The sequence below is a fragment of the Eptatretus burgeri genome, chromosome 1 (assembly GCF_056783735.1).
Source record: "Eptatretus burgeri isolate ZD-2024b chromosome 1, Ebu_testis_v1, whole genome shotgun sequence".
Taxonomy (NCBI): domain Eukaryota; kingdom Metazoa; phylum Chordata; class Myxini; order Myxiniformes; family Myxinidae; genus Eptatretus; species Eptatretus burgeri.
Genome location: NC_140961.1, coordinates 90,383,123 through 90,400,892, shown reverse-complemented (window position 1 = coordinate 90,400,892; position 17,770 = coordinate 90,383,123). Strand labels below are relative to the sequence as shown.

The following is a 17,770-nucleotide window of genomic DNA, read 5'->3' as shown; positions in this document are numbered from 1 at the left end:
GAGAAGGTTAAGGTGCTCGTTATGCTTCCGGAAGGAAAAAGGTTTGCTGCAGTTGGAGAGCACTGCCAAACCGACCAGACCAGACAAATCGATCTCCGGCACCTCAAACCCGATCACTGCCAAACCGACCAGACCAGATGAGTCAATCTCCGGCACCTCTAACCCAATCACTGCCAAGGCGACCAGACCAGACGAGTCGATCTCCGGCACCTCGAACCCGATCACTGCTAAGGCGACCAGACCAGACGAGTCGATCTCCGGCACCTCGAACCCGATCACTGCCAAGCTAACCAGACTAGACGAGTCGATTTTTTTGGGAGTCATCCATTCATCGCGGATTTTCACTTCTCGCGGGGGGGTTTGGAACGTAACCCCCACGATAAACGGGGGATGACTGGATATATATATATATATATATATATATATATATATATATATATATATATATATATATATATATATATATATATATATATATATATATATATATATATATATATATATATATATATATATATATATATAACAAGACCCAATCACATCTCACCTGTAATTGGAGGGAATCATCACTAAGGTCTCACCTCAACAATTACCCCAGGTGGATAGGATTTTCAAGTAAATAAACTCCCATGCTCAATCAGCCTAAGAAAGCTGCATAAAGCAACCAAGAAAAGCCACAAAAGGTAAGCCCTTTGCTGTTTCAAACTCTACCTAGGTTCTTCTACAGCTGCAGACATTCACAAATCACACATACATGAGAGGCCCAATACTACACAGTACACACCCTGCTCAGCAACCAGACCGGTTTAATCACTTGTTGGTTTGGTTAATCATCAAGACAACATAGACAGAAACACGCACTTAGGCCTCGTATCCATCAACAAACATATATATATATATATATATATATATATATATATATATATATATATATATATATATATATATATATATATATATATATATAAATATAAATATATTTTTTGTTTTCTTTTTCTTTTTCCAACACACCTGGGCCACAAGTGTGCCTCACTGACCAGGTCTTCAGTTTAAGGACTCAGCATATTCCCGTTTTGGCCCTTCAACCTGCCAAGGTAGGCCAGCCGAGGCACATATGTCTCCACAAGCAGCAACTACACATACATCAATACAACTACACATGGATGCATAACCCCACCCACAGTCAGGGACAACACTACCATTTGGCAGTTAACGCACCACATGAACAACCAACCGTGGAAATAAAATTACAAAACAACAGCTTCCACTCCCAGAATCCACAGCACCAAAAATACATGAAGCAACCAACCAACCTTAAACATACACTACTCAACAGCAAAACACTTGCAACACACACACACACACACACACACACACACACACACACACACACACACACACACACACACACACACACACACACACACACACACACACACACACACACACACACACACACACACACACACACACACTAGACCTGAGAGGGCTCCATTCCACCTTCTGAAAACCACATATGGAGATAACAACCAACAACACACGACAGATATTGTGTTACGTGAAGGAGGAAGGGGGATTGGGGAGGACGTTACATCATCAGATTGTATTAAGATTTATTTTTTCCGATTGTATCAGGATATTGTCCACAGATGAGTCGTATTGATAAATGTACACCAAGTGTCAACTTTAAAGCAGATATGGTAAGATAGTTGTGTAAAACCTTTTGTATTGGCGATGCCAGGTGAGGAGTTGGGCAGAGAAGGCACAAAGAAAGCGTTTTCTGTTTTCTAATGAACAACCCTCATAAACTGTTGGCGAGTGCACCACAAGACATTGTGGTAAAGTCTGCAGTCGAGCCCAAGAGAGGGGCAGAAGTCCTTTTTTTTTGGGGCTGCCCATGGAGTGGGATAGCCCGGTAGATGGCAACGCTCACACCAGCAGGCAGTCAGTCGAAGGGACCTACCGCGCATGAGGTGGTCCCAGAGTTGCCAAGGGACATAACTGCACAAATATGCACCAGTTGAAGCTAGACTCTCAAGAGTAATCTTAATTTCCCCCCTCTGTCCCACTCTCCGCCCCCCTATCCACCCCCTCTCCATCTACCCTCCCCCCCCCCACTCTCCCTTGGTGGAGGTATGCGCTCTACAGAGTTTTGAAGATATTCGCACAAACATGCACCAGTTGAGGTGAGTCTCCCAAGAGTAATCTTAATCTTCCCTCACTTCCCTCTCTCTCCTCTCTTCCCTCCCTCTCCTCTCTCGCTCCTGGAAGTGATCCGCATACAGACTCCGACTGAAATAAAAAATAAGTATATTCAGTTCCGTCAAGTTGCGGCAAACTTCTGGTGACATGCATGATCAGATTTCTACAAACATCCCTATCCTGCACTGCTTTCCGAAGCTCTGGGAGAGACAGCTTGGTTGCAACCTTTCCCCCATCAATCAGGTCCATTACAAGGTCTGCCTCTTCCTCTTCTTAACCATGGTGGACTTCTCCAGACTTTCATTTTCTGCACGCATGATGTGCCCAATCTAAATGTACACAGTGGTTTCACTTCTTCAAGCATTGATTTTTCTGTTCTTCTTGCAGTCCATGAAATTTTCAGCATTCGGCTTAAACACCAGATTTCAAAACTGTCAATATTCTTCCTATCTTTTGTCTCACTGTCCAAGTCTCACATCCATACATCGCAACTGGAAATAGCAGAGGATTCTCCAGCCACCGCTTGGTTTGTGTTCTTACATCTTTGTATTTCAAGGTCCATGTCAACAATGATATTGCTGCTCTCCCCAAGGTGAATGGTCTGTTCATTTATCCTTCACATTCTCCACTCACTTCAATCTTAGAACCAAGGAGGATGAAACTTTCCACTATTTCTATGTTATGGTCTCCCAATCTGAACACATCGATCTTCTCAGTTGAGAAGATTTTAATATTTTTTAGATTTAAACAAGGAAAAGCCTTTTCACTTTCCTTCTTCACTGTGTGAAGCAGTTTCATGAAATCCTCGTTACTTTTTGCCAACAGAGTAGAATCATCAGCATAGCTTAGATTGTTGATGCATCTTCCTCCAATCCTGAATCCAGCCTCAATGTCACCCAACTTGGATTTTTCATCAAAATTATTAAAACCACAAATTAATCAGTCAATTCCACCTGAAGAAATGATAGTGGCATAGTAACAATAATAACGTTAATAATAATATGAACATGGGGGCTGGCAGAATGGCCAAGAGGTATTGGCACACCTGAACTCCTCCAAGAAAAGTCTTCATCTGCAGCTTGATGGAGTCCTGCTCTCCGCTCTGTGCTGGCTCCCCTGCCTGACATCTTTCTCAGTTTGATGCCGTGGAAACCAAGACCTTCAAGAGCATTGGCATCGCATGTGCAGAACCTAAGTTTATGGGCTTTTCAATTTGCCATCACAGACAGGCAGGTGGTCTCTCTGTCATGTACCACATCTTTTCTGGTAGTGCACCCTCTGCTCTTTCAGTGCTTTGTCCACACCAGGTTCCTGCAGGGCTCACACGGTCCACCATCAACCCCCTTCTGGTGAAACTACCTAAATCCCGAATCACTGCTTACCTCCACTCATTTGTTCCTCTTTTTTCCCCTCCTATGGAATCAACTTCCACATTCTCTTTATTCTCATTCCTCTCTCCAAGTCTTCAAGACAGCTGTTCACCAACATCTCAAATCATCCCCCATCCAAAACCATGATCTTTTCTACCATCATTAACCCCACCCAACTCCCTCCTCCTTCCAATTTCCCAATTTTCCCTCCTTGGAGTTTCCATCTTGTCCACCCCATGCATCCTCTGTATCAATCTTGTCCAACCCATGCATCCTCTGTTTCAATCTTATCCACCCCATGCATCCTCTGTTTCAATCTTATCCACCCCATGCATCTTCTGTATCCATCTTATCCACCCCATGCATCTTCTGTATCCATCTTATCCACCCCATGCATCCTCTGTTTCAATCTTATCCACCCCATGCATCTTCTGTATCCATCTTATCCACCCCATGCATCTTCTGTATCCATCTTATCCACCCCATGCATCCTCTGTTTCAATCTTATCCACCCCATGCATCTTCTGTATCCATCTTATCCACCCCATGCATCCTCTGTTTCAATCTTATCCACCCCATGCATCCTCTGTATCCATCTTATCCACCCCATGCATCTTCTGTATCCATCTTATCCACCCCATGCATCCTCTGTTTCAATCTTGTCCATCCCATGCATCTTCTGTATCAATCTTGTCCATCCCATGCATCCTCTGCATCAATCTTGTCCATCACATGCATCCTCTATACAGGGCCGGATTTAGACATGTGGTGGTCCCTTGGCAGCCTTCAGCAGTGGAGCCCACCCTACCTTAGAATACTAAAAAGGTGACAAGACATACTGTATTTACAGTCATCCATAAAGTATAATTTTCAAGAACAAAGAATCTGAACTTCTATATAAAATAGAGAATGAGAGAAGATGAATATCTTATATCTGTTCCACTAACTACCAACGACCAGACACTCACAAATACATTTTTCCTTACAATTTTTTTTTCATGAAATATGTGGAAGCCCCCTGGTTGTGGAGGCCCCTGGGAAATGCCCAGTTTGCCCATGCCTAAATCCGGCCCTGCCTCTGTATCCATCTTGTCCATCACATGCATCCTCTGTATCCATCTTGTCCACTCCATGTGTCCTTCTCCCCCTCCACATTTTAATCTGCTGTTGGTGTTTCCCCATTTCCATTTTGTTCTGTTCCATCCTGCTCCAGGTCTTCCACATTCCTCGATGGTGTATCAATTTTTTATTTATTTTTAATCAAAAATTTTTTCAATGTCGCACATTCGAAACATCGTGGCAAAGAGCCCAGTGTTGCTGGTACAAGAAGGTGATACGTGAAAGATGTAATCGTCGTAGTTCGGGAACAAAGAAATTGTAAAACATTGCAAAGTGACGCTCATCCTTGAATGTTACATTTTCCAAAAAAATTAAATGAAGGACCAATGATGGGTGACCCCCTGAGAGAACACCAGACATTGATTGTTTTTTTTTTTTTTTGAGAGTCCCTTTAATGTTGCCAGACCTCCTGAGGTTTTTCTGTCCCCCAAATGTGGTAATCGGAGTGGTTGAATTTACCACCGATGGTGAAGTTGTCTCATCAGCAAAACGTCATCTCATCAAGAAACCCAGGGGAATTGTGGATTTAACAACAGTAATAACAACATCGACACAGCTTGATGAATTACGCTTCCATGCACCATTCGCAGTTTGCTCCCATCGTGTGTCCATCAAAAGTTATCAAGTTCAAAGTTGCACATTCCCATCCTCACGAATGACCAAGGAAAGGCATGGCATTGTCGTTTGCTTACACAAGTCTTAAATACTTCATCACTAATGAAAAGGACCGATTCATAACAACTCCCAATGGTGGCACCCCAAACATAAAATAAACCCCTGAGAAGAAGACTACACACAACAGAAAGATATGGCAAAAATAAATAAATATTCCGGTTACTGGTGGTCGTATGGCAGCTTAGCTGCCGGGGTAGCTATCATTTCTTGAAGCGTGACTGTGTCGCTGATGCAGTGCCCCTCTACCAGTACACACACTGGAACTGGTACTCATTTCGCCGACCTCGGAAGGATGACAGGCTGAGTCAACCCCCTGGTGTATTAATTCAGCGGCTGACGGGGCTTGAACTCAGAACCCTAGGATCCCAAGCCGCCCAAGCCACCACCCTAACCACTGAGCCAACACCAGGCCTTCCAGTTACTCATTGGCCTTGCGAAAAGAGAATTCAATGTAAGCCATTCCTGAAGCACGGAAAGTATCCAACTGACGGAAGAATAACTTTGCCTGCAATTTAAAATTGTTTTGTCATTCTGAACGACACTCGCAAGATTATTTGTTTAATTACCGTACGACGGCAGAAAGGGAACAAAATAAAATAAATAAAAACAAATAAATAAATATTTTTAAAAACTCAAAAATCCTTGATGAAATTACTCTGCAAACAATGAGCAAATTATTTTTTCCACCTTGTAGTATGCTTCTGTTCCTTACTCTACTATTTGGTGGTATACAACCACAAGAATAGGGTGGTTGGAGTTATCTGCCATGAATGATCAGAAGGTGCTGACATTTCAGGATTTATCCCTTCATCGGAGCAAATCGGATGAATGATGTCAGCGCCTTGTGAGATGTGATCTTTCGGGGCGAATAACTCTCCAAATTAAGGTACCACTCGGGTGATGGTGCGATCACGAAGGGAAGGTAGAGGCCTGAGATGGTAGCTCGGAAGGTAGCAGACTAACTACCTTGTGTGCCGTTGTATCAAAAGTTTGGAGCCGGAAGATTAGCTTTGAGATCGACATACACGCACTCACCTATTCGGTGTGCAGCATGAATTGGAATGTCAGCCCAGGTAGAAACTGTCACTCGGGTGTTTGGCAGGTAGGGTGATGGATGCAGCAATGTGTGCACCCTCCCACAGAGGGATGTTAAACTGGCTGTTCAGTGGACTGCCATCAAGTTGGTGGATGTTAGTGATCCCACAGTTTCCTTCGTAAAGAGCCAGCGAGGTATCACCGGCACCATGGACAAATTCCAAATCCCCACCCTGATTAACTGCAGGGAAGGCAGTGGGAAACTGTCCTGCACGGATGATGATGATGATGATGATGATGATGATGATGATGATGATGATGATGATGATGATGATGATCCACGACTAAGTACAAAGCAAACCTGCCATCCTGGTGCTTTGCTGCAAGAGTGTTGCATCACCACCCTTCCGAAGAGGCATTAAGCCGTCTGTCCAATGGACGAGAACTCGCTGGAATACGTTAAAGATCTAACTGTGCCTTTTGAAAAAAAAAAAATGTATATATAAAAAGTGGAGGCCATTGTGTGCCGGTACACGGGCTGAATTCCACGATGCTGTTCATAATGTGCGGGGCACCGATCGGTTGGCGTCATAATAGACCTCGCAGGAACAATACCGAACCGAATCTGGGTCAAATATGCATTCCGCAGAAGGGAATGAACTCGAGGCACAGGCACACAGTACAGGGCACGGCAGTGCCTCCTCCAACAACCGCAAAACCACACCATTTACAACGATCGCTTCGTGCGGGGGAGACCGACAGGCGAAAACAAAAGGATCGAAACAAAAGCAGAAATGGAAAAAGCTCGGGGTGTGGACGGAGCTGTAAGAGAAAAAGACAAGGTTTAGATAAAGTTTGAGTTTGGGAAAGTTTACTGAGTTGACAAAGTTTCTGGGAGAGGACTCAACTCGTGGCCGAGTTCGCTCGCTCACCGATGTTGATAACGAGAGAGCGAGTGCCGGGGTCCGGAAGCCTCCGGGACTCCGAGGGGCCACGGAGCCACCTCGTCTCTTTCTAGCGAAGAACCGTCCGACGCCAGCCATTCCTCCCCGATCAGCGGCGCATCGCGCACAACACAACTGGGTGGAGAGGCTGCTGGGGGCGTGGCGAGGGGGAGGAGTCTAGCTGGGGGGCGTGGCGAGGGGAGGAGTCTATCTGGGGGCGTGGCGAGGGGAGGAGTCTAGCTGGGGGCGTGGCGAGGACAGGGGTCTTGCTGGGGCACAGTTTCGGAGGGAGGGAAAAAGTGGACTTAATTATGAGGCACAATTAAAACTGTTCGAATTACCCACTCCAGATGGGTTAGACCTTTAGGAGACGAAGGAGGGTGCGAGGGTGACGCAGCCAGCAGGGTTGATGTTGTAGGTTAAAGGTGCAAGGAACACAACAGGGCGACAGCTCCCTATCATATGATCAACCTTGGGGCCTGAAATATGAAGCTGTTCTTCCAGTGAAGATTCGGGGGGGAGGGGGAAGTGGGGGGGTTCGACATTAGGATGGGAATTATTATTTTTAAAATTATTTATTTTCTGACTTTTCGAGATGAGAGGCGACATGCTGCTCTCCCTCTGATTCCTCCGCATTCAAGTCAATATTTCATCTCGAAATGAAATATTCAGATCTCACCTTCTCCACCTGCCGTTTGCTTCTCCCATTTAAAAACACCGACATTCTGACTCGCAGAAAAATTTGTTTCTCGGCCGTCTATATATGACGTACGTGACGAATGGGTGGGAGTAAAAGTGGGAACAATGTGATTGAGACGGGTGAGGGTGAAATGAAAGGATTGGGAGAAACGGGAGGAAAAATGGGCGAGCCAGGTGCTTGGTTTGGGGGAGGGGTTAAAATTTCAGCATCTTTGTATTATATCATGCAGGTGGACCGGATGACGCACAAACCCTTCTCTCCGTCTCAATTCCCCTGCCAAGTATACATGAGAAAATCTCGCTTTCATACAACAGCACTCTTGTGTTTGTGTCTTGCAAACCTTACACAAAGTCGTGTACAGGTGTACTGCACTCACTAAACTGTTGTTCGTTGTGGGAAACTCAAACACATCATCAGATCCCCAAGACATGCTGAGCTGTGACTTTAGGCAACAGATAAAGGCAATAATTACTGCCATGATCCAATTGAAGACCTGGGTGCAAGAAGTACTTAAGTCACATTTTTGAAAAAAAATGAGCTGGCACCAGTACTATAAGCTATAATAGCCAGAGCATCATTTGATACCAAAAAATCCCGAAAATAAGTCCTCAAGTCCTGTATATTGATGTATGGTCATTGTTGAATTCACTACAATGTAGTACAAGAAATACCCAAGTCCATAATGTTTGAGCAAGAAGTTCCTAAGTCCATGACTGTCCGATCAAAATGCTAGTATATGTCACGTGACAAGCTATGAAAATGGCGACCATGGAGGCTGGACAGCATGGTGTGAATGAGGATAACCCTGATAACAGGCATGACGGGGGCAAAAAAAGTAAAATAAACCCTGGAGACTGGGCTAGAAAGAGAATGAAGGATGCCAAAGCATCAGGTATGTAGTTTCTATGCATTATACTTTGCTGGTACTGAAAAGGCACTACATTCGTCATCATCTTTTGAGCCCTCATAAAAGTGGCCATGGTATTTTTATACTCTTAAGAGTTGACTTTGTTGTAATATTTCCGATCTGGTATGATTTTGATGCAAACTTTCTGAGCAGGAGGAATTTGCTGAATGAGGGACTTGCGATGTGAAAGACAACTGGCACCAAAGTTCGGTTTTCTTTTATTTAGGGCATTAATTTGCGATTTAACTGAGTAATTTTGGACTTAATTGGGTAATATTGGAGTTAACTGAATATTTCTGCATAAAATTAAACCACGAAAGGCAAGGAGACGTAGCAAAAATGACTGTTTGGCAATCAAAAATGAGCAATCATGGACTTTGTGTGTTAAAAGTACCCAAGTCCAGGCATTTTGTCACAAAAAGTACCGAAGTCCAAGTGCTTAGCCACAAAAAGTACTGAAGTCCAAAACTAATTTTCTCGTTTTCTTCATAATAAAGGATTATTTTTCCACAAAAAGGGTTTGTCTGCTCTGTATAGCCCCTGGAACAGCAACAGGCTCCATAGTATGCCACCTTTAAAAAAAGTATCTGCAGCATGCTTTGAAAAATTTGATCCTCAATATCCCAAAAGTGTTATTTTGTGACTAAAGTACTTCTTGCACTCAGGTCTTCAATTGGGAAAAATGAAACAATAAAACAGGGAACGTTGAAACAGCACCAGAGAAAATGGGTAAACAGAGGGGCAATACCCCTGGACTCTCACCTGGTAGCATAATGATACTGAGGTGGAAGTCAACGTGGGATGGAATCAGCAAAATGTCGCTACCAATAAACCAATGTTATAGCAAATACAGATTTGGGGGGGAAATCCCCCTCCGTGCCTTCCCGTAAGTCCCCTTCAACCCCAATCTTTTTTTTTTGAATGTCGTGAACAATCTTCGGTATATCACCGGTGATGAAGACTGTAGTCAAGTTTCTTTCGAATTGTGTTTGGTTTCTGAGAAGAAAGCAAATACCTATTTGGGGGGGGGGGCAACACCCCCCTGTAGACCCTCTTAGACCCCGACTTTAAAAAATGGTGTGAACAAATTTTGGTACATCATGGGTGATGAAGTTTGTGGTCTCTTTTCATCGAAATTGTGTGTGTAGTTTTGGAGAAGACATCAAATACATATTTTGGGGGACAACCCCCCCCCCACACACCCTTAGACCAAGATTTTTATTAATGCCGTGAACAAACTTCGGTATATCATGGGTGATGAAGGTTGTCCTCAAGTTTCATCGGAATTGTATGTGTCATTTCTGAGAAGAAAGCAAATTCCTCTTTTGGGGGGCAACCCTCCTGTAAACTCCCTCCAAAGACCCCTCAGACTCAGATTTATTTAATGCTATGAACAAACTTTAGTACATCACTGGTGATGATAGTTGTGGTCAAGTTTCATCGGAATTGCATGTGTAGTTCCTGAGAAGAAAGCAATTACCTTCTTTTTTGGGGGGGGGGGTGTTAGGGTTTAACCCTAACCCTAACAGTAACCCTAACTTTATCTCAATCTTGAAGCACTGCATATATCTAAAGAAGCTGCTGGTTTGAATCATTTCTGGGAGCATGCAATACAGCTGGGACAGATAAGAGGAGCCAGAATTTGGAATTTGGCTTGGATGCCGGCAATAGCTCACCTCTTGAGAAACACACCTTGGCATAGTTAACTTCCAATATCCAATTCTAGAAGGCAGGACACCCACCTTTACACCCTTGAATGCTCAGTGCAAACATATGCATGCATTGCCTTACATGCAAAACTACAGGATGACAGATTGCAGCTGGGTTGAGATCCTTACCAGCACAAGACACCTCAGAGGTGAGTGTACCTCAAAGTTATGGTGTCAGCAAAATAAATTTGGTAAAGGTGAAAAAGATGACACTGCCCAGTATGGACTCTGGTGGCTAAACACTTACTTTAACTTTTAATATTGCAGACAGACTTGGTGAGTCGATTGTGTTATCGTTCGGCCCGTACGCTCTGGTCTGGGAGGTCGGTGGTTTGATCCCTGGAAGAGTCATACCAAAGACTTTAAAATGATATGTGCTGCTTCCTTGCTTGATTCTCAGCATGTAAAAGGATAGATCACGGCTGAATAACCATGATCATCGAACGAAGAGGAACGTGCTCATTGAGCTGATTGTGGACGGATGCGCAGCAAGGTTCCCGATTGGGGCGACGCCATTACAGGATGGGTTTGGGTGTCGAGGGTGCATCGGCTTTTTCTGGGATTCTTTATCCTTTCTTGCCTGTATTACAGTGGATTCTCAGCTCACTTGGCCAAGTTAATCTTCCGGGATGACGAGAGTTCATCTCGGTTGGTTAATCGAACTAGGAAGATGGGCAGACCACGTTGGGAGAGTTCTGATGAGTCGGAACCTCCCAAAGCACTTAAGTCCCCCTCTATCCCCAATGGTCATAGTTCCCTATCTCTATCCCCAAGTATTGGTCATAGTTTAGGCCTCTGATAGTTTGAAACCCTTAAGCCCCGACAACCCAATTAAAATGGCTACACTGATTAAAACATAATTTGGAGATGTGTCCGGCGCCAAAAAGCTCAGATCCGACGACCTTTTCATTGAGTGTAAATCAGTCGCTCAACGGGAGATGGTGTTGAGAGCCTCATATTTTGGCGGGGTCCAGGTCTCGTGTCAGATTCCTAGGTCTCTGAGGGAGAGTCGAAGAGTCAATTACGGAATTGATCCCTCCATTGAAATTGATGACATCAAGAGCCATTTAGCGGATGTGGGAGTTGTTGACACCCGCCGTCTCACCACTGTCAGGGATGGAGTCAAAGTCCATATCACCTCGATGGTTTTGTCATTCGGCAACCCAGTCCTTCCCCAAAAAGTTTTCCTTGGGTATCAAGCCTTCACTGTACGGGAATACATTCCAGTCCCCTTAAGATGTTACAAGTGCCAAAAGTTTGGTCATACTGCTCCAGACTGTGGGGGCAAACAACTCTGCAGCAAATGTAACGGAGAGCATGAATACGGAAGCTGCAGCAGTGAAAAAAAATGTCTTGTGTTTATTGTGGTGGGGACCACAGTGCAGCCTTCAGAAGGTGCCCCAAATTCCAAAGAGCTTCCCAGAGCCAACAGGTGAAGACGCAAGGGAAACTGTCTTGTGCTGAGGCTGTCCTCATGGTCCCTAAAATTAAGACCCCAGTAAACGTTGTTCGGAGCAAGATCAAAACTGAGGGCCCAATTAACGTACTAACTAAATCGGTGGGAGTTAAGCCTGAGACGAAAGATACAGAATGCCGAACTGAGAGTGCGATCACCGACGTGGATATGAATTTTACAAAAATTGTGTTCATTGGTTTTATCACCGAAGTAGTAAATTGTACAGCACAAGCAAAAAGCAGAGCGGAGAAAATCAATATTATTTCCGCAGCAGCCAGTAAACATTTGGGCTGGGAGGAGTTTTTTTCCAAGATGTTTTACAAAATATTCAGACAATCAGGTGATAAATGCAGAGGATCAGACTCCAAACAGTCCCAGGATTCCCCCCTGTTTTTTAATCAAAATTATCCAATGGACTGCAAAAAAGCTTAGTTGTTAATGGGCCGGAGTTTATTAAGTACAGCAGCGATCTCACATCCAAACCGGATATAATCTGTATTGAAGAAATCGAGTTAAAATGCCACAAACGATTTAGGATCCACAGATATACCCTTATATGAAGCGACAGAGCAAGTGGGAATGGAGGTGGGCGTGGGATGTTTGTCAAGCCTGGTGTTCCCTTCATAGAAATTGACTGCAACACCCAGCTTGAATGTAATATCATCAAATTCCCCAGTGCAAGAGATGTTGTCACAATTGTAAATCTCCACAATCCATTCCTCCCCTTGATCAACAACACACTCCAGGGGGTCTTAAGCAAGGGTGAAGGGGGTCGTCATTTGCTGTGGTGACTTTAACAGCCACAAGATTGTTGCGTCCAGTGGGTCTGCCCCAACCTGGATGGATGGCCAAACGGTTCTTCCTTGGAGGCTTACAGCCAGATTCTTGGAGATTATGGCATGCATGGAAAAAAAAAAACAGCTCGGTGCTTCACCAGGATGGTAGCGCAGCACAGGAGTTTTGCTCTTGAACTCGCAACACATGCACAGACACAAGCAGATTAAATAAATAATGGTTTATTAAACAGAAAATCAACAGTTATAATGTCACAAATGAAGACGTGAGGGAACCTAAATCTATGTCTAATTTTGAGGAACCTCCACATGGACTTAAATACAAACAAGGGGACAGAACAAAACAAAGGAAAAGCCCTCCTTTATTTTGGCACTTCGCTTCAGGTCCAGGAGCAAGTTTCAATAGCTTGAAGGTCACCAAACTGCTTCATCACTGCATGAGAGGACGTGCCAAAAATGGTCCTGAGCTGCTCTCTGGGTGAAGAACACACATGAGGTAATTTGTGAGGCAGTATTTACTGCCAGGGCTCACCAACCGCCGTGCAGCCTCTTTGTCGATCGTCCTCACCGACGTAAAAATTCTGCTTTGCAGAATTGCACCGTCTCTTTCCCCCGATGGCTTGACACGAGGTTTAGGTGCTGGTCCCACACGCGGGCAAACTCGCCTCAGCCTGGACACAAGAATCGTGCGGTCTTCTTCATGCATCGAAGGAAAGCCAGCCGTAATGCCATGCTTTTTCGATTGCCAATCCTGCCTGTCTCTCATCTGTATGCCTGGTGTTGGCTTAATAGTTAGGGTGGTGGGCTTTGGATCCTCGGGTCCTGAGTTCAAATCCCACTCAGCTGTCGAATTAATACCAGGTGGGGTTAACTCGGCCTGTCATCCTTCCAAGGTCGGCAAAATGAGTGCTCGCATGCTGGTGTACTGTGTCTGAGTGGCGACCCATCCAGGATTGTGCCCAATAGCCAAGGAGACATTATGCAGCACCAACGCTCTACACAGAGCATTGTCCCAATCTCCTCCTCGCTTCTGTCCCACTTTGAGTCTTCATCTCTGACCATCTCTCTCTTTCTGCAAAGGCCTGCTCCTGTTCTTCTTGTTGGCATTTATCCTAGATCCGACTTTTTTCCCGCTGATGTCTCTTCACCACTTCCTGGGCCTCGCTTTTGAATGACTGCATTTCAGTACTCAATGCTCTGATCTCCTAACATAAGCTCTCTTTCAGCAGATCTTTTTCATCTAGTCCTTCTGTAATGCTCGGTTCTGAAATCAGCAAAGGTTGTGATTCTGGTTCCGGTTCAAGTTCTGGCTCTTCCTCACCTGGAATCACCACTATTGGACTCGCATGCTTAGCCCACGCAGAGGCCCTCCTGTCCAGTCCTTGCTCTCCATCACACCACAGTTGCACCTCCGTGGGATGGAAGACCAGGAGACTCAAAGCTGGTATGACTTGGGTGAGAGGTGCCAGACAATACAGTCCAGCCTGTGTCATGGAGATGGCACGCAGAAGATCCAAAGATGCAGAACCTGCTTCAAAAAGGCTAAGCTGACTGTCCATGTCGGCAAACAGCTCCATAATCAGCCCCAAAACGGCACCAATGCCACTCTCACCCACAGCACCAAGCTTACCGTCTGTTACTGCTAAGCCAGATGGAAAAACCGGCCACCCAATGTGGACGTCAACTTTCTTTATGATCAACATGTTAGAGATGGCCACAAGCCAACCACAACAGTCATGATGGTGGTTCCACACATGACTAAATTCCTTTAAGAAATGGAAAACGTATCATACCACCCAGACTCCACCCAGATCAGGTCGCTCATTCAACCTCAGCAGCCAGGCAAGCAAGAAACTGGTTCTGGATGTCACTGTAAATCTATCCAACAATGACTTGGAAATATCTGCAAGGCTCTATGTCCGAGATGGGGTCAGTGTTGTGGTAAGAAAAATTCATTACTGAAAAAGACGCATATAAAAGCTCAAATGGATTTTCGGAAAAATAATCTTAATGGATACTGCAAGAAGGTGGAGAAAGGTTCTGTGGTCAGACGAGACAAAAATTGAACTTTTTGGTCTAAATTCAAAGTGTGACTTCTGGTGCAAGCCTAACACTGCACATCACCCAGTCAACACCATCCCTAATGTCAAGCATGGTGGTGGCAGCACCATGTTATTGTGGCTTCTTTTCATCAGCAGGGACTGGCAAGATTGTCAGGACAGAATGGACAATGGATGGTGCAAAGTACAGGAGAATCCTCGATGAAAACCTGCTTAAGTTAGCCTTGATTCTGAAACTGGGTTGGAGATTCACATGTGAGCAAGACAATGATCAGAAACACAAAGATAAAGCCACACTGTAGTCGCTGAATAATAAAAAAATATGTTCTTGAATGCCCAGTCAACATCCTGACTTGAACCCAATTGAACATCAATGGCAAAACTTGAAGTTTGTTGTCCATCGATGATCCCCATCAAACTTGCCAGAACGAGAGCAATTCTCACATGAAGAATGGACAAGTATTTCACCATCTCACTGTGCAAAGCTGGTAGAGACTGACCCAAAAAGACTCATCGCAGTCATTGCTGCAAAAGTTGCTTCCATCAAGTATTGACCAAAGAGGATGAATACTTTTGCAACCAGTAAATTTTGATTTGTACATGTTTTTTGCAGGTATTCCCGACATGTAACCTCCTTCAACTATAAGTGTTTAGTTTGATCTCTCCAGTAATGAAGAAAAAAGTTCAATTTGAAAAATTGTTTCCACATAATTCGTAATTCATCCAAATGTGGCATTATTGGAAGGGGGTGAATACTTTAAGGGCATCAAGAGAGACTATTATTGGTAAAGAAAGAAAAAAGAAAAAGAACAGTGTGAGGAAAGAGTCACAATGTATCAACTGAGGAACATAGTAAAGTCCTAATAAATGAGCTGATATTACAGACAGCATGGAAGAAGTTTTCCAAATCAAAGCATGTTAGAAACATGGCCAGTCTGAGTCTGATTGAAGTTTGAAAAAAAAAAGTTCAAAGAAAGTACGTTGATTAGAACCAGTGGCATTTCACGGCTTATACGGATGACAACAAAGAACAACAGATACTTCAATTATTTTGGCAAACGACTGAAAATACAACTCCCGATAGGTAAAGTAACAATAAAGGGAAAACATGACAATTACAAACCTTATCCTTGTCTTTTGAGATTACTTTGAGGGGAGAGCCATACGTGTGTTAACCGATGAGGAAATGAAAACAGAAGTAACTATAAGGGCACTCTTTGACATCGCAACATCGTTAGATATACCTCCATCCACATTATTGCATCATTATACATATTTGTGTCAAGTTTGATTTAAATTCCTGAAACCAGATTCAAAATATTAAATTATGCCGGCTGCCAGACCATACATCCGATCAGGTTGAAATTTGATAAATATATTCTCCATGACTACAAGATCATAACTGTGAAGTTTCATGTCGATTGATGCAGCGGTTGAAGAGAAATAACTTTTTTTATTTCATTCAAATCAATATGGCTGCCAGACCATGTGACCTATTATTGGTGAACACCCTGATATCTACAAGGCTTGCATAGCATAAGGGGTAATTTCACCTTCGATCTGTCATGACATTCTGGAGAGGATTTTTAAAGATTTAGTCTTCAAAAAAATCATAGCTACCAATCCATGTGACCGATGATGTCATAGGCACAAAACGTCTTGTTCCTCATGGATAGGCGATACCACATGTAAAGTTTGACCTTGATCTGCTCAGCTATTTCTGAGAAGATTTTTTAAGGTTTTTATGTTTAAAAAAAACAATGGCTGCTGAACCACATGACCGATGACATCATCAATTTATTCCCCCCCCCCCCAATCATGAAATTTATCCTTCGATGACCCTCAAAAATTTTCATACTGATCGGATAAAGCATTTGACGTATGCAATTATGATGTCATAATTAAGCCACCAAGGACATTAACAACAAATCAAACTTGTTTCCCATGAGGAGTACCTCATATGTGCGAAGTTTCACTTTTTTCCATGGTGTGGTTTGTGAGACAGAGGTCCAACTTTTCTCCTTTTTTACAACATGACTGCCACACCACGTGATATATGACATCATATCATCAAGAAAACAATATACATGAATGGTTACACCTATGGTGAAAATTTTGTGTCAATTGGATAAGCAGTTGCAGATAAAACAAAGAAAATTAGCATGGAAGGATGGACATACGTACGGATGGATATACAACCCGAAAACACAATGCCACCGGTGACTTTTTCAGCTGAGGCATAAAAAAAGGTTTGATTGACATTTTGACAAAATTTAATTTGCATCATGCTGCAGCAGCCTTTAAGTTCAGTTTAAAGTGAACTCTGCCCTTAATTGAAGTTATGATACTCTCTTGTGAGATTATTTCGAGAGAGCACATGTGGTGTCGAGGCATAATATATATATTTTGCAATTGACAAAAATGGAATTATGCGCAATTTCAAACAAATAGGGTGGCTTCCTTTATTTAGTTACTTGGTTTATTTCGATCAGTTAATTTCCAAAGAAATGATGGCCCAAAATATGAATAAATATATAGTGCATTGTTTCATTTATAATCATCTCTCCAATGTATAATACCGTTTAAATCGGGAAAGTAGGGATGACGATAATGTACCTTCATTCTTTTGACAGCAATTTATTGAATTAATTTCAAGCCCTTTTAAAGTTTGTATATATATAAGAACAAAGTGGAAATTTTCTCATTATTACTTATTAAAACATAGTTACTTGAATGATATTTTCAAGTCATTTTGAAATTGTTTGTTTTCATAACTGAACATGTACTTCTGATATAACA

General features: G+C 43.3%; 2 protein-coding genes across 2 annotated transcripts in view; one reads left to right on the top strand and one right to left on the bottom strand.

The window, feature by feature from the left end:
• Positions 1-7,520, bottom strand: part of LOC147034936 (rho GTPase-activating protein 45-like) — a 166,909-nt gene extending 159,389 nt beyond the window's left edge. The window contains exon 1 of the mRNA XM_085859669.1: positions 7,334-7,520. Within this exon, the coding sequence (XP_085715795.1) occupies positions 7,334-7,444 (111 nt within the window). The 5' untranslated portion in view covers positions 7,445-7,520. The remainder of the gene's footprint in view (positions 1-7,333) is intronic.
• Positions 7,521-17,137: 9,617 nt separating this feature from the next.
• LOC147034934 (extracellular calcium-sensing receptor-like) overlaps positions 17,138-17,770 on the top strand; it is a 117,552-nt gene continuing 116,919 nt past the window's right edge. The window contains exon 1 of the mRNA XM_085859560.1: positions 17,138-17,770. This exon is cut by the window's right edge and continues 740 nt beyond it. The gene's annotated coding sequence lies outside the window, so the exon portion shown is untranslated.